The sequence below is a fragment of the Aythya fuligula genome, chromosome 5, assembly GCF_009819795.1.
Source record: "Aythya fuligula isolate bAytFul2 chromosome 5, bAytFul2.pri, whole genome shotgun sequence".
In the NCBI taxonomy this organism is placed as follows: Eukaryota; Metazoa; Chordata; class Aves; order Anseriformes; family Anatidae; genus Aythya; species Aythya fuligula.
This window is the reverse complement of record NC_045563.1, coordinates 7,496,423-7,518,665: the sequence shown is the minus strand read 5'-3', so window position 1 is coordinate 7,518,665 and position 22,243 is coordinate 7,496,423. Positions and strand designations below refer to the sequence as shown.

General features: G+C 43.3%; 1 protein-coding gene across 4 annotated transcripts in view; it reads right to left on the bottom strand.

Moving 5' to 3' along the window:
- The window catches only part of SYNE2 (spectrin repeat containing nuclear envelope protein 2), a 186,390-nt gene that overhangs the window by 23,102 nt on the left and 141,045 nt on the right, over window positions 1-22,243 (bottom strand). For 3 of the 4 annotated variants that reach the window (XM_032188232.1, XM_032188235.1, XM_032188233.1), the window contains exons 93-101: window positions 22,079-22,233; window positions 21,591-21,738; window positions 20,268-20,362; window positions 18,665-18,899; window positions 17,046-17,240; window positions 16,174-16,299; window positions 14,066-14,221; window positions 10,421-10,579; window positions 9,268-9,434 (exon numbers count right to left, since the gene is read on the bottom strand). In XM_032188232.1, coding sequence (XP_032044123.1) covers window positions 9,268-9,434; window positions 10,421-10,579; window positions 14,066-14,221; window positions 16,174-16,299; window positions 17,046-17,240; window positions 18,665-18,899; window positions 20,268-20,362; window positions 21,591-21,738; window positions 22,079-22,233 — 1,436 coding nt within the window. Of the gene's footprint in view, window positions 1-9,267; window positions 9,435-10,420; window positions 10,580-14,065; window positions 14,222-16,173; window positions 16,300-17,045; window positions 17,241-18,664; window positions 18,900-19,562; window positions 19,736-20,267; window positions 20,363-21,590; window positions 21,739-22,078; window positions 22,234-22,243 lie in introns of those variants that run through there. The other variant, XR_004253309.1, reaches the window with a different exon arrangement.

The window sequence follows — 22,243 nt, the reverse complement described above, 5'->3', positions numbered from 1 at the left end:
GTAATTCACCCAGGAAGACCTAATTCTCTCTCCACCCTGTCCCTGCTCCTGTCCCACCAGACCATGTGCTGATCCAGTTGGTTATAACTGTCGGCAGGGCCTGTGGCTCACTGAAGGCAGGTACGTGAGCTGGGAGCCCTTCTTGCTGGAAAGACGGGACAACACTGGCTCTGTGTTGACCACTGAAATGAGGAAGCACTAGAAGAGCCAGGCCTGAGAAAGAGTTTAAGCCAAACAACACTTGCACTGTGAATTCTGTATGACTTCAGAGTAGTCGGAAGGAAACAAAGAGCGACCACTGCACTGTCCACAGCTGCTCCCAATGACATTTGTTCACTGCACATTCTGTGAAGTTCCCTGGGTTTGTAAGTACATCCCTCCCAACTGAGCCACCTAACCCAGCCGGCCTACTAAAAGGAGCATGGCCCCGTGGACCAGGCCTGCTGCCAATGCCTGTCACATACAGATCTCTTTGACTTGGCAGTGCTAGCTTAAAGGTTGGACCAGATGATCTTAGGGGTCTTTTCCAACCTAAATGATTCTATAAACCCCTTAAAAATGAATGGCAGGTAACCAAATATCATCATTCAGAAAACAGGAGTGTAAATATGCCAATGTACTGGCACAAACATGATGGGAGGAGTATGACAGGGACCTGTCTCAGCACTCATCCACCTTCGACTTCCACAAGGGACAGATCAAAGAACAAACTCACCAGTACAAGCCTTCTGCTATCACTATGGTTATATCCAATTTTTGACCACCTACTACTGTTCTTCTGCAAAGGCAACCACTGCTCTCTTGGACTAACGCTTTGGAAACGTCTCTCTGTAAATTTGCAAGAGATGTACATGTTGGGAGCACCTAATACCACAGCTGACCTGCTGAGACCACAGCTTTCTGTGCTGCTCAGTATTGTCCCTCTGCTTCCCTGTACTCCTTTCTCTGTCTCTATCCACCTGTGTTCTACCTTGAAGTTGCATTACAGAAAAATTCACGTGTTACAGGCCAACTTTCTTCAACCTGCATATTGGATAACAGGTAGGTGATCATGGACAAGGAGCTCCAAAGCAAAACTAAGGGATATTAGATTATAATTAAACACCTTTATGAACAACAGCACATTCAATAAATAAGAAAGCAACAGCTTTAGAATCCAAGAAAACTTTAGAACTGTTTTTTTTTAATGTAAAAAATAAAATCAAGAATATTATTCTGGTTTAGGTATTTATCCAAAGTTCACATTGCCTATATTGCTCTAATACATGGGTCTGTAGCTACTATCAACACCAGCCTCAAAGAGGGCATCACTGTAGTACCATGAGCTTGTATTTGTTTCCTAGCAGTTGCCATCACAGGCACGCCAATGTAATTATCTAATTTAATTTGTACATATTGTGGGTAGAATATGGCATTTGTCAGTCATTTAACCACCCTTAATTCTCTAGGTCATTAATCTCAAGCTGAAGCTAAGCAGCCAGAGAAGAATAAAAAACCTAACAGAAGTTCACATTAGTGCAGTTTGTAAACAGAAAGACAGCTTTCTCCAGATGCTCACACTGGCTGATTTGTTCTTTTTACTGTCAACAGGCACCAAATCCAAGATAAAGGGGAGGGATCTACCCCGAGGCAACACATGAAATGATGAGAAAGTTGAGCATCCTCGTTAAGCACCTCAGCTTGCAGAGAAGTCAAAGGGAGCCACCATTTCTATGGCTAATGCTCCAAGAAACTGGTAAAAAAAAAATAAATCTACTTACATCCATAGAAGTCTTACACATGCAACAACCACACTGCTGCATTTCTACATCCTGCAAGTGTTCTTGCAAATGATCTGCTATTTGCATGAAAGAAACCTGATGAAGTCTTTTGAGATGCATCCTAGAAGGACAACTGGTGCAGAAAGACAGGCCTCCGGGGAAGTAGGAGGGGTTTTGAAGCCCCCAAGCCTGGGGGCAAAAGCTCCCCCCAGCTCCAGGTGAGAACCACGCATCACACAGTGAATTAACAGCAATAAAAGCTCAAACGCAGCAGAGGAAAGGAGCTTCTCCCAGTCACCCAGAGGTGCCACTGCTGTTGATTGAATTCTTCCTCTACAAGGTACAATTCTCAAGTTGTATGGTCAAACATGCAAAGCTTCCTGCTTACTGGAAAAGGACCTAGTTATGTGCAGTTCACTTCTCAGTGAGAACTAACCTGCCACCTTTCAACATGCTCCCTGAAGCAAAAAAAAAAAAATATATATATATATATATATATCCAACCAATATAACTTCTTAAAAAAAAAAAAGAGAGAGAGAGAGAAAGAAAAAGAAAACAAGGCACAACAAACTCAAACATCTCTTGTACTTTGCCATGGGCCCAGCTTAAAAGGTATCCTGATTCAAAACATGGCTTAGTAACATGCATTAGATGCATGGGATAAGTCAGACAAAGGCAGCTTCGTCTTGATCTTTCCACCAAAACACCAGTGGCATAAAAAGAACAAAAGTAGTCGCTTATAACTAATAGCCGGCTGCAAAAGTGAACAGAAGGACTAACTGACCTGACTCGCGATTGGATTTGGCTCTTAATGCCCCTGCTGAAGCTGCCAGCACTGGGTTATGGGAGAAGTGCACAAGGGTCACTGCAGGCTGAAGCACTGCACAGCCCCAAGAAGCAGCAGAATATTTCGTAGTAAATACTCAGGAATTATCTAATGTCATAAGGCACTTCCAGGTTGACTGAAATGTGTTCACACAGACATAAAGGATTACAAAATGCCTGCCAGCTGCATTACATCAGCTGTCAAAGTGCAGGAAAAGACATAGGAGAGCTCAAAAGGCAATAAATAACATTCAAATTTTAGCGTCTAACAGAATGAAAAACATCCTGATGTATATCCCAAGCTCTCACTCACAAGCCCAAATGTCATTCTAGCCAGGCAGGAGAAGATACTACAGACATTTATTTTTATCTGCGGAGGGGCTGAAATTGCCGTGCCAGCTGGCAGGATTGTTTACTACCCCGCACGGCAAATGAGATGCACAAAACCCGGAAACCTTTGTTCAGTAAGTTGCAGGCGAGCTTAACCATGTGAGGGACAAAAGACCCGATTTGGAGAGGTGATGTCAACAGCGAATTTTAGGCCTTGATATAAAATACGAGGAGATTTCTCTGTCGAGCAACTGGAGCTCGTAAAATGACAGGAAGCCCCTGTGTTTGTGGCTTGTGTTAGCACGGTGAGCAGAGCAAACACGGGGGTGCTGGGGGAAGGCTCTCCTCGCATCCCCCCACCAGCCAGACCTGCTGCTGCTGCGGATCTCCGCCGCCTCGGGTGCAAGACCCCCAAAGCCGGCTGCTTTTTTAACCAAGAGGCCCTGAGCGCTGCTCCTCCTGCTCAAAGCGCCGCGTCTCCCGCTCGGCACCTCGCTCATCCACTTGTCCAAGGCGGAGTGCGGCGAGGCGCTGGCGCATCCACGCTGCGGAGCCCTCCCCGCCGCCGCCGCCCCAGGCCGCAACCCACCGCCGCCACCACCGAGCCCGGCACCTCTCGCCCGGATGGCACTTACGGTTCGCCAGAATAAACCATTCCTCGGCTCGCAAAGCCCAAGCCGCGAGGGGACCGACCGCCTGGGCGACCACGGCACGCGTAGGATGAGGAAACCCCTCCTCCACAGATGCCCTATTTATTCGCCGCTTTAGCATCCCGCGTTGAGGGGGGGAGGCTCGCCCGTCCTCCTCCCCGACCCCCCGAAGCTGGGGGAGCCAGCACGGTGGCTCTTCCCCTGTTTTAACCCCCCCCACCCTGCGTTTTTGGGGTTGGCATTTTACCTGGCAAATGGCCGCATCCCTCCTCAGCACAAAACCCCGAGAGCTATATTCTGACACGAGAGAATTAGCACGCCAAGAGACGCACGCAGAGCGGCTGCCCGCGGCTGGCGACAAAAAGGTTGCAGGCTGGAGGCTTCGGCACTGAGAAAGGTGGATTCGGTGCTCATTTCGTCTCTGCTCGGTGGAAAGCAGGATCTGAGCCTCAGACCCGGATGATTTGTAGCAGGGTAAAATTGAAGCGAGCCCAAAAAATCAAGAAAATGTACATCCACACACAGGCACCACGCACACAGATGTAGCCTTACTTCCACTGCGCTCTTCTCTCTCGCCTTTAGCATTATATCCCAGGTATTTAGTACGAATTAAATCTCCCACACACTGTCCTGTCCTCTCTTTAACCTTCCAGTGCAGGCGGAAGGCCTTCAGCGCAAGGAGCCTGTTATGCTGAGGACAAAACAACCCCTAATCTTCATTTACGATATCATTCATTTGTGGAAAAACACACTGTCGTAATTTCTGGGTGTTATGACTGCCAGAGATCATGGGGCGGGAGAATAAGGCAGAAGTCAGAGAACCTTGGATTAAAAGTCACTCCCTGCCCAGCAAATACCAACAGGAAAAAAAAAAAAAAAAAAAGCAAAAAAAAAAGCTGTGATGATCCCACCAAAAATGCAAGGAATGGGTTTAAAATCAAAGTCTTCTCAGTGTTCAGGTAGCCTTCTGCAGACCTGTATTAGCTTGCCAATCGCTCACATTCAATCCAGGGCAGAATAAAAAGTGCCTGGAAAGACACCTCACACCTTGAGAGGCATTCAGACGTTTGCACAGTGAAATCACACCCAGGCTGCAGTCGCTGTGACAGTTTAACCTGATTGTGGCCCAGGTTTGAACACATTCAGGGCGGTCGGACTGAGACAAAAACCCAGGACATTGCCCTCCCACCCGGCAGGTGGACACGGGGAAGGGTGGCAGCACGCAGAAGACCTGAACTTTTGCAGAAGACCCAGATTTCCCAGCACGGCCAGCTCCCCCCGGCTCCCAGCACACCTCAGCATGTGTTGCGTAACCAAAATAAGCCCAGCCATCCTGCCTGATACGATAATGAGTCCTGTCACAGCTCTTGTGCCAAACAGAGGCATAATCCCTAAAGGACAGGGAGCCTGGAGAGCATGGAAAGGAAGCAGGCACCTTGAGAGTGAGATTTCGACTGCGCTGATTTTTTTTTCCAACCAAAATTGTTATAAAAAATGAGATTTTCCAGTGGTACTGCCACAAACCAGTATCGTTCTCCTGTATCGTTTACCCGGGGGCCTCACTGCAGCACACTTTGTTTCACTTGCTGTGCAAAACCCGTCTGTAGCAGTTTCGAAGACCTTTGAGCTCGGAGTGCACCCACACCGAAAGGCTGCACGACTGCAGCTGCAGCACGCCAACACGTGGTGCCTGACAGCCTGCCCTGCCAAAGGGCAGGCAACGTGGCAGAAAATAAACACGGAGAACACCTGAGAGGAGACAGGAACTTGCTCGCACCCTGTACCTACAAAGCCGGGGCCCACTGCCACTGGAGCAGCCATCGGAGCAGCCCAGCAGTGAAAAAGAAGGGATGAAGGGAAAGCACAGAGCAGCAGCTCACTGGAGATCCCCAATAAATCCTGTAGCATCCCTGCACAGTACAAGGTTTGTTACTGGAGAGCTTCAATTCATTCCCATGTTACTGCAAGCTGAGCTGTTGCAGACTCTGTTTGGGACTTTCAGCTGGGCTACTCAATAAAACTGGAAAACACCTTGTATCTCCTTCAGTGTGGGAAGGAAGGGGCTGACTTCGGTCATTGCAATTTAAGATTCTTGGACAAAAACACACAGGGAGAAGACCTAATTACCAAGGATTCTTATTTAAAACAATAAGGAGGCTTTTGGTCCTGCTAGCTTCCCTGCATTTTCATGTTTGCATTTAAGGTCAGCCATTTTAATCTATTCTTGTTACAAATACAAAAAGCGTGTCTTTTTTCATGAACCAGAGCCATCAAGTAAGAAAACACACCACGGTGTGCCCATAGCCAGAGCAGCTTAGAAATGGCACCCCTCTTCTACAGCTTCATGAAGCATGAAGAGCTGCAGGATGCCAGGAGGCACCAAAAGGTGTATTTTTTATTGCAGAGAGCAGTCTACGGACCCAAAACTGCCAGAGGCAGCCACGGATGAAGGTGGTGGTGGCTTTCCTGAAGGCTCAAGCACTACTCCAGGACCGTGCAGACGCCCTCCTGTGACTCATGGGTGCTCATTAGGTCTGTCTGCAGGCACTGTGCACGGCAAACCTTTCCCTGCTGTGCTGAGAAGCGAAGCACGAAGTTCATGTTGCTGGCAAACGGGCTAGGGAAGGATAACGAGGGACAGAACTGTGTCTGTGTATACAAAACAGCCTGGGAGCGCTGCTCCAGAGTACACTGGGGATGTAAATCCCACTCCGTGGGTTTTTGGCTGTCTGCCCACCCACATGCAGCCCATGCGCTCCCTCTCTCCTGCTGTTTTAGGCCTTCACTTGGGTGGATGTGCAAGCACGCGGTGGGTTCTCTCACAGAGAGCTGCCATAAGGCCAGGGGGCAGAGAAGAAAAGCAAAAGAGTTTTGATGCTCATTTACAGTCAGCACAAGGCTTTCTTTCTGCCTCTCGGTATGTTTACATTCCCCCTTTATCAACAGAGACTTTGACACGAGAACCTGCCCTGGTAAGAGAATCTTCTGAGCTGAACAGAAACTCATTTGTTCTCCTTCCCAGGCATGCCATCCTCTTAATGGTTATTTTGTCCCAGTAAAATTAACTTTTTGAGGCCTTTCCAAGTTTGCACCAAGCCACCTTCTGGCTGCAACGTATGCAGCAAGGCTTTTGTCAGCACGCAAGCTGAGCACACGCATACAATGGGAGTGTTAAGTCCTACAAGTGCTGCCATATGGCAAATCTGGGCTTGTCACCATGAACTAAGAGAATCACTTCAAGGACTAAATGAAGAGCTCACCTAATTTGCCCATCTGTCCCAGGACGTTTATTAGTTTAAAAAGGTGAAATAAGCTATCAGGTGGAATGTTCTGTGTTGATAGATTGGTTTGAGACTGCTTTGCTTTCATTTGGTATCCCACAGATACACACACACACGCACACCTTGTAATAAAGGAAAGATAAACGTTACCCAAGCTGCTGTGTCAGCCACGGAGATATCTGAAACCACAGAATTGAAATTGCCTGCAAATCCTGGTTGGACTTCCTCATGGATACGGGCTGTTCTACACTCGCTAACCACAGTGCCGTACAGTGCTTATCTACTAGAAAGATTCAGTATCCAGGATGGAGGGTCAACTTTCAACACAAAGCTATTCAATATACACCTTCTCCTCTTACTCACTGCATGGCTCTGTACTTTGCTTACTGCCCATGCCTTGGCCTGCCATGAAGACAGTACGAGATTTGGTCCTTGCCCCTGTGATGGCCAGGGAAGCAATGCAGCAGGCTGTTGCATGCCCACGAGTACAAATAAAGGCAGCAGCTGCTTATGCTTTTAATATAAAGTGTTGAAGTCATTATAATTGTCAAAAAAATAAATAAAATTCAAGTGGTCATAGATTCAGCACCCAACCCCCCTGAAAATTTTCAATTCAATTTGCTTGCAGCAGCTACTGAAAAGACAAGAGCAAAACCACCTCCTGATTTCACTGCAGCTCTTTCAGGAGCAAGACAAGATTGCCTCCCTACCACAGCAGAAATTAACAAGTTCCCTCCAGGCAGCATTCTCCTGCCTCAACCACAAGACCTTCAAGGCCCTCCAGTAGTCCTGTCCTGGAACATTTGCTTCATCCCTTTTATCTTCCCCAAGAAATGAAGCAGTGCCCAAGACAAAGGTGTGCTGCCAAGGGTGGCAGATGTGCAGCACTGCTGTCTCTCCTCCACTGTGCAGCAGTGGGTGCACAACCCCCATACCATACCCTACACCCTCCAAGCTCCCTACAGCCAACCCATCCCACATATCAAATGAAACTGGTGATGGCTGATATCTGAAATAGTGTAAGGACACGTGGATTGCGATGTCTTCATGCAACAGGACCCAAAAGAAATTTACCACCACATTGTTTTCATCTGCTCTTTTAATATAGCTTCATTTTTATTTTTTGAAGGGATTTTGCATAAGAAAACTGAAAAGAAAGGAGACAGTCTACCAGCACAGGGCATCACAACCCGTGCTCACAGGTCATCTCACTTCCAGCCCAAAGCTCCCTGCTCTGCTCTGCTCCCTCGCAAAGGGGCCCAGCTTGCGTAACATCCATGATGAGTACAAGAGCTGCCTCCTCCCCAGCCCCTAAGCTTAAGAGAGGCTACCCAAAAGCACAGGGGGGCCTCCTCTTTAGCTCCCTAAAGCATACCACAATGTTAAAACAGGGCAAAATAAACTCAACCTGGTGCGTGTATCTAGCCTGGTGAGTACTTAAAACTAAGAAGCTGAGACCAGCCTGGCTGCCAGCCCCGCTCCACACAGCAAGGTGAGGGAGGAGATGCACTACATCCATGCTGCAAAACAAAGCCATATGCTGAAACACCTCCATTACATGTTAAGTCCAAGAGGACCAGCAAAGCCCACTAGGCAGCCTGATAAACTTGGACCTACTGCTTAAAACCACGTTTTGCCAGTTCATTACCCTGGTCCTGAATGCAAAGTTGACAGATATCACAAGTAGAAGCTGATATGCTCTAGATCTTTAGGGCTAAGAACACAGGAACTGTCATAAAGCCACACACCAAGCCCCCAGTGGCTGCAATATCCTTGCATATTCCACATTGGGAGCTATGTTCATGTTCTATGCAAATCCACACTAACGTAACCCAAAGCACCACTGTACACTTGTCTGAATGTAAAGCCTTAAGACAAGTAGAAATACAAGTGCTCTGTTGGCAGAGACTACTTGAATGCTAGATCTATCTCTGTACATCCCATCAGTTCTTCTTCTCAGTTTTAAAATACTATGTAATTTAATCTGCATTTAAAAAGCGCTACAATTAATAGCTTACAGTAAAACTAATACTGCAAGACATAAATGATCATAAAAGTGTTTCAGAAGTGGCATGTTACCATAAAATGAGAACAGAAAAAGTGCTGTTATAAAAGCAAAATGTTCTTTCTTATACCATACCAAATACAAATATACCTTGAGATATATACCTTGAAAGACTTTATCTAAAGACTAAGAGTTAGATCTTAAGAAGGCAGCTTCTGCTTAATCATTCATGGCTCACGTGTCACCACTGATTCAGATCCCATTCCCAATTAAGCACTAGAACTATGTTTTCACAGCACAGCCACCCACTTTATCAGACCCAAATGTTAACCAAGCCAGAGACCTTCTGCAGGGAAGTCTTTTTAGCAAAGACACTGACTTATCTCATATAAAATACTGAAAATCATTTTCTTACCGTGCTCCAATGACATCAAAGAGATGCTGCCAGCGATCATTGATTTTGTTGAGTTTATCATCTATTTCAGTAACTCGGGTCTTGTTGCTAGCTTTGATTAGCTGGTCACCCATTTGTTTCAAATGAAGCTTATTTTCACTGAACAGGTTTATTTCTTCCATGCAATCCTGATAAATACATACAAACATTGCTCAATTTATGGGCAAAGCAAAACAAAGCTATCTGTTTCTTTCCCAGCATCTGTGATGTGAGGGCAGGTTTGGCTTGTGATGGCTGAGGTTTCTATATTAAAAACTTCTTTCACTTAAAAACAGGAGCAAAAAGGAGGAAGAAAAACTCAATGGAAAAGCATTCTTATAATGAAGCCACTATGAAAAAATAAGCAGCTTAAAGACTTGTAAGTGCCCGGAGTAAGTACTGCTAAAAATAGCAGTGTAATGTTCTATATTTGCCTCTGCTTTCCCAATTTAATGTTTCAATCAACCTACCACAAAAGAACCCAAAATCAAGTCTGGGATGGCTTTATTTTGCCAATATTCTTATCCAGAGGAGATCTGGGATTAGATATTGAGACCTTTAAGCCATGGTGAGAACAGTGCAGGAAAAAAAAAGAAATAAAAAAGATTCCATTTAAAATCTAACTGATTTATAAGTATTAGAAACCACTAACTGATTTTTTTTAGCTTTTATTTTTGGTTATGTTAACTTCTCATTTGGCTGACATAAGACCTCTGAATCCCATCATTTAGTCTTTTCTTTGCCCTCTGTCCGCCTGTTTCATAACTGCTGGCAAGGGACAAGGGGCTGATGCTCCCCAGACATCACTGATCTGTGGCCAGGGAAGCTGTAGGCAGTCCTGTAGATGTGTGTGTACCCAACATCTGCAACAACTCAGTCCCTCACCACCACCGCTCTCACATATCACGCTCATGCCTAAATGTAGTTAGGTGGCACTTCTGTTTTGCATTTTGTTCCAAGCCTGAACATCACAAAGATACAAGCTTAGAATAGAGTAGCTCATCTTCTCAGAAAAGCCTGTGCTTGCTGGTTTTGTACCATCCGTCACTTTTGGGAGGCAAAGAAGAGATGAGGAACGGCTGTTCTATAACCAGCTATCAGGCTGCAATTGAAGCAAAGAGGTGTTGCCACTCACCTTCTGCAATTTGTCTATCATGTCTTCAATGCTAACATCTGCAGTCTGTAGCACTTTACTTTCCATTTGTACCAGCCAGGAACATAGCTCCTTATTCTTTTCATTGAACACAATCCAGGCGTTGAGTCTGTCCTCGATCTCCTGCTTACGCAGAGACACCTATGGATAAGCACACACATTAACTGCTGGCAACTTCTCTCTCAGGAAGGAAACCAGTGATTATAAACCCTCTAATTTCTAGCCTGCATTTGATCATATCCATTCTGCAGGAGCACTTATTAAATATCTCCAGCTTTCTTTTCAAAGCCAGCAAGCAGATTGTTATTACACGTTATTTTGGATGGCGGGGCCAAAAGGTGCCTAGCAAACACCAGATTCTCTCCCTCAGAAGAATTAAACTGAGTGACAGCTTTATAAATAATGATTATGTAACAATTTAAGTATCGCTCAGTGAAAACCTCAAAATGTCAAACAAAGAAGTAATACAAAATGTATAATTACCTCGCACTATTTAATATGGCCCCTAATATAACACAAAAGAAGTTACACCCAGGTAAACTCTTTTCTCTGTAGCTGTAAGAGAAACTTTGTAACTACTGACTGCAGTTTTTTTTTCTTAATCTCTATAAATACCAGTTTTCTTTCCATTTGTTCATCAGGTCTTGAAATAAAAAAACAGCATCAAAAATCTATCTTTTCTCTTGAAAACTGTCAATTTTTTCCTCAAAGTTATATTTGCCACAATGGATAAACAAATTGTCTAGACAGGGAAATTAAGGCTTGATGCTACCTCAACCAGCAAAGTTCACTGCTCCACCATATCAAGTAGGAGTAGGGTCAGTCTTCTCCTAGCTAACAGAACTTATTTCTTGCCTAGGGGTTTAAAATATATATTTATATTCATTTATCCACTTTGGTGGATTCCCGTAATAAGACATATGGGAGAAAGAAAGTGAAAAGTGGTACAAATTCTACCAAAACAACGTGAAACTAAACAAAACAAACAGAAAACCTCTTGTCCTCACCAATAGCCTTTGTGTAAATAAGACTGAACTTAACAATTTGCTCCTCTTGGTTACAAATAGACCCTACAAATACCATCCTATAGCATACATTGGGATCAAAATGCAAGGCACCAAGCCATCTCCCATCATATTGCTCTTGTCCTTTAAATTCTGACTTTTATTTTTAAGGAGGGGATGGGAAAGTGAAACAGATTTCAAAATCTTTCATGCTGATCTCAGTAAAGTGATGAGGGCAATGTCCTGGGGGGCAGGGAAACAGTCTCCAAAGTTCATATTGGGGAAAAAGCCTCCTGGAGACCCCAGGGACCTAAGAAAGTCTCCGTAAGCCCTAGGAATGCCTCTGCTTCTGGGATGCCCACTTGTACCCTCAGCCACAGAGGTATGAAGGGAAATCTCATCCTTCCTCCATGAGTTGCAGCATCCCCCCATGTGTGGAGGTGAGTTAACGTCATTAATAGAGGAGGCTATGCCTGTCAGCACAACCATCGCCAAAGCCTGAAATGACCCCAACTCTGTTTTTGCTTGCTAAGCCTGGGGCAATGTGGGATTTTAAAAGCAGAAAACATCTTTTGGTTGGCTAACCAATACAGATTGGGGATAAAATGGGAATCAGTCAAAAAATCCCAGACAGGCTTCTAGGAGTGTGAGCCCTTCCAGCCAGGCCTTGCTTTGTGCTGGAACCAGCTCCAGTTTTGCATCCACGATGCAAAGAGCAGGAGCTCTCTGGGCATTCCCAAGGGAGGTTAAAAGTATAGCAGGGATCCATCCTGCATGCTAGCGGTTCGCTAGGACAGGATACTCACCCATAGGAACAGTTAAGTCTTTGACCTACATGTACCTTGCAAGGGCAGCTATGTAAACACTAATCCCTTGAGTGCATCTGCTCATTAACTGTGTTTGTGTCCCAGCCCAGGCCAGCACAGGCATCTGGCTGCCCTGCTCCCATGGCCGTGACAGCTGCAGTCCCGTCTAGCAGCACTTAAAGGCTTTCACATCTTTCCATTTATACTGCAGATTGTTTTCACACAATGCATCTTGACTCCTTTAATTTGATAGCCAAAACAAAGCAGTTGTGCTAGCAGCAGGACCCATAAAGTCTGCTCTCTTACACTCATGTCCAGTGCTGAGCATCGATGCAGGCTCTCCAGAGGCTTGTTAGAGCTGTGCAAACATTTCAGTACGTCTCGCTGCTGCAGCACTGAATAGATTTCCTCCCACCATAGATCTCTATGTATCTAAAAATCGAGTAATATTTATGTCACCGCTTTCTTCCCTCCAAGATAGACTGGCTGAAACATTGTTCCCTCAGGAAATCCAAGCAGAAAGTTTGAATCTGAACTGAAATTACTACAGTCAGAAGGATAGGCTGTCATTGGGTACAGCTGAGGTGGCTCAGTTTTCAGGGCTGTTCACCCCAGTTCAAACAGCAGGCAAAAAGAAAGAAAAACAAAGTTATCTCATTTATAAGCTTAACTACAGATTTCCATTAGGAAAATGGCTCAGGCATTACAATTTAAAGCTAACGGCCTATGCTTCTTGGGAGCGGGTGAGTGTCTGGCATTATTTTCAGAGCTCAGAAACAATATCAGAAAAAACGCTGGTTGTAGATTAACTGTCTAGTTTAAAGCAAAGAGTATAAATTCTTCCTTCTCATTACAAGGCCAAAAAGAAACCCAAATAACTATTTCATCACACCAAAGTTTGTGAAATAAGAGTAGCTGTTCATTCCTTAACTCTGGCTGTATTCCCACCAGCCTTGCTTTACCTTTGCCTGAGTAAGGGTTGGACATGAAATGCTGGGTCTAACTTGCTTCAATACTTTGTAAACTGTGGAATAAAGCTATGGAGTTGTGAGTAACAAGAGGCAAGAGTTTGGCTTGCTGACATGTAGAGACATCCAGAGCAACTTAAGACCCTGAAGTATTTTGCTTCCAATCCTGGTAACAGGGCAAAGCAAACACACATTCAAAGTGCATAATAACCTAATGAATCAAGTTCATATGACTTTGCTGGTAAATTTTCCCCAGCAATTTTACATGCAGCACTAAATTAAGTGTAATAACAACAAGCCACAAAGAATGCAAATGTTTCACAGTATTTTACTGCAACAGAAAAGACAAGCCAGTTCTTAATGTGTTTAAACCCAAGAAGTCAGCATTTAAACACATTTAAGTTTCCTTTATCAACTCTTCTGGCATTGTTTGACATCAGAGTGCAGAGACCTCCCCCTTCCTTTCCCTGCCTCACCCCCTCAGGCAATTCCTGTGTTTGTCTCCCTCCCCCCAGCCCCTGTCCCTTTGGCAGCCCGGAACAAAGCCACCTATTCCAGTAAACAGCTGCATTTGGGCTCCATGCATTTCAGGCATTTACTAGTTACAAAGACCTCACAAAACAAAAAATAAAATAAAACAAAAAATAAAATAAAATCACAGCACTGTGACTAGGAAACAAAGGATAAAACTCAGTCCTGGTCAGCTGTGCCAGGAGAAGCCCCATCCCCACCCAACACTGTAGAAGTGAGCCAACCCCAAAGAGATCCCATTTGCTAGCCCGCTCCCCGTTTATATCCAAGCCCTATGAATACCTTGCTATAAAAGCCCAGAGTACACAGAAAACTTACTCGTAAACAGAGCTCTTCCCACTGCCTGTGCAAGTGTTCGACTTGTTCCTTGAGCACCATCATGTCCTCAGTGAGGATGCAGTGCGCCAGCTCCACCTTCATGGCCCGCAGCTCCTTCATGTTGTGGGCCCAGTCCGCCAGCGACTGCTCCAGCTCCTGCATGGAAACGCACCCACAACAAGCCTTGGCACTAAGCTCCTCTGGTTTCCAAACCTGCTCGCTAATCCCCTGCCTGGCCTGTGGGGGAGGAGAGGAGGGGAATGTGCAGTGCTTGTGCAGCACTCTCCGCCTGGACTGGACGGGGTCCCCATGTGTTTGGCTCCGGGCCTGATTTGGAGCCCACTGGAGCCTGGGGCAGAGATGCTGCTGCTGAATTGCTGCAGCAGCAGCCTCTGCTGTGCTCAAAAGTGGCAGCAGCTCCCCATGTTTCAGGGCAGTTTGGGGTTTCAGATCCAGGAAGAAACGTGACCACTTCTTTCTCTCTCTCTCTCTCTTTTTTTTTTTTTTTTTTTGGCCATGCTGCTTCTACCTGCATGTGTTCCAGTTTTAGGAACGCTAAGAAAATAAATTTGGTTCCCTTTGCTAATGAATGACTTCACAGCCACTTCATCAGATTTCTCAGAAATCCGGAGCTTTAATTGCTCGTCTACAAAAACACACTTTCTCTCTTCTGCTTCCTTCCCCCAGCTCCCCTTTCCCTTTATAGCAGGGTTACGCACTTTCCCAGTCTGTGAGAGAATTGTCTCCTGAAAGAGACACCACTGCATGCAGCTGGGAAACAGCACATCCCATGAGGCATTAGATACCTTTTTGCAAGGTGGTCACTGTCACTGGCTCCTCTAACATTAAGAGCTCTTACATAGAATCCAATTTGTCTTATAAAGGAAAAAAAATGTGAGTGTTTGCATCAAGAGAACTGTGCTGGGTCTAAGCCATATGAGTACTTTAACAGGTCTTTTGATCCAGTCTCTTATCTAAATCCTAAAAACAATTTCTGATCTGCTTCAACATCGGAGGAAAAAAGTAAAAAATTGAGACTGAAACATGCGTTTATTTATCTTGAGAAGTGTTGAATCCCTGCATTAATGAAGCCAATGCTGGAATTTAATAGGATTTTGCTAGCCTCACATAAGGTCTAGCCCTGAAAGAAAACAAGTGTATTCCATAAAACATGGAAATGCAGAGGGCAAGGTGCTTTCTCCCTCATACCACTTTGGTCCTGTATTTTATTCTATCATGATATCCAAGAGCAGCAGCTGCACTGGTACTGTCTGACCCTGATGCCTCTGTGGCTGAAATTCTCTTGCTGGAATAAGAGGCAGAAGCTGTCTGTTGCCATTTCACAAATAGTTCAGGACTACAGCAACACTGCTGCTGTGGGAAATGCAGCCTGAACTCACAACGAAGATTTCAGACAGATGATAATGAGTACAAAGCCTTGGCTCGTTAATAAGCTTATTTGTTCCCACTACATAGGTCAACAATTCACTTCATAAAAGAATGATGAAAGACTGACCAGTCCAGACATAATGTCTCCTATCCCTTGGAAATTCTTTCCTTGCCATTTAATTTTCACGGTGTACTATGTGCTGCAAGGGCTTTTGCCACTCCCTTACTCTAATTTTCTTTCTCTTTAATTATTCTTGGATCCCACAGGTGTGCATGGTGCTTTGCAGACTTACAAGGTCTCTTGCCTGAGGAGCTCCCTGTCCAAAATGAATTGGAAAACAAAAAGGAATATTCAACCATTAGGATGGCAGCCGACTTGAGCTGGGACCAGGGAGTTTTAACATCTTGTTTGAGGAACAGCTTATTTTATAAATTCAGATGGTGGAAATGTAGCAGCAGGAGGAAAAAGTACTACAACAACAATATATATATATTTTTTGCAGCAGTAACCTTCCTCATACATGCAGATTGGCAGCAATCAGGATAGTATAAAGGAGAGAAATTCAGTGGCACTGAAAGAGCAGCTAAGATGGAAAATTTTGGACTTTGGACTAAGATGGAAAATCTGGACAATTTACAGATGGAAAAAATGGACTTTACAGGGATCAGGTGCTGTGCAAAGACTACATCTATATAAATCCAATATGCCTGTTCAATACCTTCATGTGTTCCTTAGCTTTGTAGAGTTCTTCATTTTCAACTGGAAGTGGATCTTTTACTTCATCCTTCAGCTCTCGCAGCCTGCTTTCTAATTCTTTTGTTTGTTTTTCACAGCAGTTCCAACTCTGTTCAAGGAGACCCAAGAAGTTACAAAAGGTTAGGATACTTTATCATGACATACTGTACTATATGGATAGGTGAGCAGCATCTTCAACACACTGAAGTAAATAATGGTTATTTGGATTTCTTTTTGACACATATCATGATCCACAAGAATTCCGTGCATGGATTTACAAAAAAAACAAACTTGCACTCTCTGTTATATTTAAAGTTTGCCTTACAGAGCATTCTGTTATGTCCAACATGACAGAGAGGTTTTTAGCATAAATTTGAGGCTGGGGATCCTATCAATGATGATATTCAATTTTAAGACATACTTATGTGCTGTCTAGCCATAAAAAGAAATGTATTGCTCTAATGGAAATAAATATCATCAATCGTTTTGTTTAGAGGAGGAGCAATGTGTCATGCTAACTCCATCTAGGGCTAAATATTAGCTCAGGCTTCATACCTCAAAGCAAGAGGTATTCTTGGTTCAGGCCATGGGGAGCACGAAAGCAATCAAAGTGGAAACCTCTATCACAGAAGCAAATGGATGTCGACCTCATTTGCTTTTGGAGAGTGGGGACCATGCTTTTAGCTTCCCACAGGCCTTGATGGCACATGACAGGCACTTGCCTCACAAATCCTCTGCAGTGAGCTGCTGCTCAGTGCTTGCTGTGCTGCTACAGAGCTCAGCGATGGGGATGGTGGGACAGGAAAGCTCTTGAGACAAACATGGGTGCTCCTCCCTGGGGAGGGCATTGACTACCTGCAGGACGCTGCTGAGCTTCATTTTCATGTTCTCCAGCTGGACCTGGGTGTCCCCCCAGTTCTGCTGTAGCTGGCTGAGCCCCTCCTGTATAACAGCACTGGTCTCAGGATCGGAGTCAATGCGCAACTTCTCCCCAACATCAATGACTGAGGAGTACATGCCTTGCCACCTCTGAAGAATCACTGCCTTACTCTTTAAAGGGAAAAAAAAAAAAAAAAAAAAAAAAGTTTACAAGCTGTTCTTAGCAAGCTTTAGAAACACTTGTGGCATTTCACTTGAGAATATGTGAAGACTCAAAGACTCACAAAGAATTACAAGGCACTACTTTGTTCACATATATAAAAGAGTAAAGACAGATCTTCTATCTGCGTTTCTAATTTCAGAAAAATCAAAATCTTTCTGATCTATAAAACTCTACAATAGTTTTTTTTTTTTTTTTTTTTTTTTTTACAGACTGCATCTGTACAGTGAAACTACAGCAGCTAATCAAAGATGAAATTTTAGTTGTATGAGTTATTGAGAATAAAAAAAATTAAATTCTATTAGCATTCCATTAGCACCTCCAGCATCAACAGATAAAACAATTTTTTGAGAAACAACAGCCTTGTTAGTCATGACATACTCCAAGTTAAGGCATCAATTTTAATTTACCTACAACACAAATTAGTCTATAACAGGAGCAGATATGAGCATTGTTTCTGTAAAGCAACAGCAGGAGGATAAGGCAATTTGGAGTAGGAGGGAGAAGACATTCTGGCTTTTGTCACTAAGGTAAAGCATGAGTTTTAACTTGTAAAATCTACTGAAAATCATCTTTACACAGTAGGAAAAAATAAAGAAATAAGTAGTGTTATTGCCAAATGGAATACTGGTAATGTGTTAATTCATCAACAACAGGCGTGTGGAAACACGATAAACCTTGGACAGTACAAATAGAGGAGTTTAATAATAAATTTTGAAAGGTTTTAGGTTGCCTTAAGCAACCACCAAATTCACTATTAGTTTTTATTTTCTTATAAAAGACTGAGCTGTATAATTAAACGGTAAGCCAAGACACCCAAAATTAACAAAGGGAAACATATTTTCTACTGTACGTAAAATGCATAACAAGCTGCTCTGAAGAACTGCTTCCTGGATCTGTGCATTCTGGAGCAGTGGTTCCAAGGACAGACCCCCTTGCAAGCGCTCTATCTTCAGTTCCTGGCACCTCCTGTCCATCCATGCACACGTGGGACCCATATGGCCTGTCTTGCCACATATGCCCCTGCTTCCTTCAGGCAAGCTGCAAGGCCTGCATTCAGGACCCATGTCAACAAGATGCGTGCACAGAGGATACCTGATGACCATGTCTAATCTTCCGAATACCCTGGATTTCTGTGTTTGTATCAATATTTTTAAAGCATACCAATTACAACATTTATCATGAAGTTTGTTAGTATAATGAGCCTTGCACAATGTCACTGTTTTCTCATCCATGCTTAGCTTTAAGAAAAAAGACAACAATTGGTTTTCCCTCCAAAAAAGAGGTGATTTAAAGCTTTTTCCCTTACAGACAGAAGTTAATTCTATCTGAGAAAAAACACAGATTTTAGATTTATCAGAAAGAGAAACAGTACCTTGAAATCCTGAATTAGGTTTCTGAGGTGGTAAAGGCTATAGCAGTCCTGGCTCTTCACGGCTAGGAGAAAGCTGTTCATATCATCAAGGAATCTGCTGAGACTCTGCAGGGAACTCCTGAAGATCTGCCACTGGCTCACAAGTCCATCAATATCTTTCTTCCTCTGCTGAACCAGTCGGATAACATTCTGCCACTGCTCTTTCAGCAGTGTGAGTTTGGAAATGAATTCTGTCCTGAAGACAACAGGTGATAAGCGTTAAACTACTTTAACCTTAAAACACTTTGGCTGTGTTTTCCAGTAACTGTGATGGATTTACATTTGCAGTATTGTAAAATTCCAATTGTAATACCCAACTAAACAAAAGATGCTATGCATCCATAAGCTCAGCTCTGCTCTACGCATTCCATCTTTTAAGAAAAGCAAAAATTTTACATGATACAAAAATTGACAATGTAAGTCATTCTTGCTATTGTGGTATAGCAACATATGTAGTACAGAAATCACAGAAACAATATGCACTAAACACTTATCCAAAGAACAAGAAGTGTGATAAGATCTCTCATGACATCGCAAAAATTGATTTGTGCTTTTACCAGGTTGTAATGGGGAGTTCAACCATCATTGTATCTTACAGCAGTAGGACATAACTGCAAAGTGAAGGGGCTCTGTGTTGTTACTGAACCCATTCAGTAAAGAAGCACTTTTTTTGCTCCTCCTATAACATGTTTAGATGATCCATCAGATCTGGATGGAATGGCTAAGACAGCCCCCCAACTATCCCTTCTGCTTCCCTGCAGGAGGCCATGGCTCCCAGATTAGCTCTTATACAAACAGATGTGTTTGTGGGGTTAGCTTCAACAAAAAAATCTAGCAGCTTTGCTTAGTTTAGCCCTACCTTCCCTGGCATCTTTAAGCCAAGCTACACTGAAGTGGCTGAGGTGAGGGCAGTTTTGTCCTGCCAACTCTGTGGAAGCAGCAAGCTCTAGCAGAGAGGAGTAATGTCTTCACAGCAGAAATGCCTGAAGCAGTTGTAGCTCTGCTCACAAACATTATATGCCTCTTCTTACTCTACATTGATTAAGAGAAAAGTATAAGATCATAATAATAAAAAACAGGTTTAGTTCTCATGTATTTTGGATTGTATGGCCAATGACTTAATGCACTGTCATTTGAGCTAGCGGCAATGTAAATAGAGTCTCACACCTCTGCACTTTAAAAAGTGGAGAGGTCTGGGAAGAGAAAAAGGGACCTTTATATGCAGCATCCTCATTACTCTCCTGCAAGATGGTGGATTCTCAACCATGCTGTTTTAGCAAATGCAGGGAAGCAGCATACAAGGAAGCCTTGCAGCCAGGACCAATTATTTTTTTTTGGCAGAACATCCAGTTACTATCCAAAATGGAGTTTGAGCACCTGCGTTTCTTTCTCTTTGCACCTCCTCACACTTTTGCAAAATGTGCCAGGGGGTAATTTATAGAGCAAATCTGGTCAGGAATTCGGGTTTGCATTCTCAAGAGAGCAAATGTTCAATACCAACTCCAAGGAAGACAGCCTATTTACTGAATTAGTAAGATCTTAGGGAGAAAAACACATGGAATACCTTTTTTCTGCTTCTCCAGATTCCAAGAAGAGTAGAACTTTTGCTATGATAGAATTAAATGTCTGTTGATTTATGGAAATCTCAGTTTGCAGCATCTGAAAATACCATGAGAACAACAGTTTTAACTATCCATTGAATAACCTTTGCTGTGAAAGCTGGTTCTGCTCCTCTAGAGTGACAAAACCTATAATTTTAAATGATGAAAACTCAGTTATTTTCAACTGCTATCATCCAATGCATCCTAAAAGATTCCACACTTTTTGGATACCAGGGGGAAATTTTGCACCTATTTGGTAACTGAACCCAACAGAAGCTATATGTTATAGTTAGTTTGAAGCCTTAAGTTTGTTGGACTCATTCATGAGAAATGCAGTCTAGACAGAAACCCACTGGAAAGGTATAAAAAAGCTGCTATAAAGCTGTATTTACTCTTTACCACACTTGTTTTATAACTAATCATATTTCAGTGAGTGAGTTGATTTGGAGAAGTATAAGTAAGAGAGCGCACATAACTTTCTATGGATCCTAGTGAATGTCATTAACATGCAGAGCCTTAACATCCAGTGGAATTAGCAGCAGTACTTATGGTGTTGTGAAGCTCTGGTCCACTGCAGTAGCAAAAAGCTCATCCTAAGTGTTTGTGATGTTAAGCATTTACATGATTTTTTTACCTCAATTCTAGCTGCTTTTCCATCTTCCTTGCACTAGGACAAAGTCTGTAGGACACTTTACTTGGGATTGCATCCACATGCTATTGCAAGTATGCAATGTATCCATCCCCTCTGAATGGGTAGCCATACATGTGTGAAGCACTCTCTCTCTCAGTAACAATAGCAAGTGCTTGGAAAAATGCCAGTGAAACAGATTTTCTATCCAAATCTAGCAGCTGGTCAAAAAGGAAATATTCTGTGAAAATGTTTTCTTTTAAATGCAGTCCTTCCAGAAACTGGTGAGGTTCCTGCCAGATCCCTAGTAAGCTGCCTAAGCAAGTTGCCATTGACAACAGGTGTCCGCACTGTGGGACAGGCACACAGGCAACTAACCTAAGGGCTGGAGAAGTCTTGGACTTCCATAAGGCAACACTTGAGGTTACATCTCTGAAGGTCTGATCCATGCAGAAAGCAACCCTTTCATTTTGGAAAATGATTTTCAAATTTCAGAGTCTTCCTCTGAATAAGTATAAGACCACATTTCTAAAGAATTAAATGCTCCATAAAACTCTGCCCAGATCTGATTTCAGAGGGAGTAGCATTTTCTAAGGATTTCCCATCACCTTCACCATTCAAGATATTTCCATTTTTAGAGCTGGCTTTACCGCTTTACCTCATATACTCTCTGTTGCTCCTGCAGTTCTTCAAATCGTCCTGGAATATTTGTCTTCAAGGCCTCTTTCATTTTTTCTAGGAAATTTATCCAGTTTTCACATTTCTGAAGGAATTTCTTTTCATCATTTTGAGTTCCCTCATGCACACTGTGAAACAAAAGAAACTATCAGAAACTATTTTGCTGGTGGTTGTTTTTGTTCATATGTTTGCATATAGTCTGATGTGATAGTTACTAATACAGTAGTAATACAGTAGGTTTTGCTTGGCATTTCACTACCTTCTTCACCTATGTTGCTTCAAATGACTTGGAATAGAACTACCCATTAAATACTCTGGGGAAAACTGGAAGGCAGAAATCCAACTTGGGAAATGTCCCTGAAAAAGCTGTGAACAGCTTGAAATATTTCCCATGCTTTAATTTGATTTTCATTTTTTCCTCACAGAAAAGAAATGTTTAGTAGTGATTTTTTTATTTACAATTCAGACCTGCAGAGTTCCAGAGCAGTTGCTGTTTTCTGACTCCACTGCCGAGTCAAGCTTTGCATTTTCTTTAGGGTGAAGTCACTGAGGGGCAGCTTAATGCTTGCTTCATTCAAACTCTCTATGCTTGGAGAAAGGGCAGCAAGCTCCAGTGTATGATTCTGGAAGTAA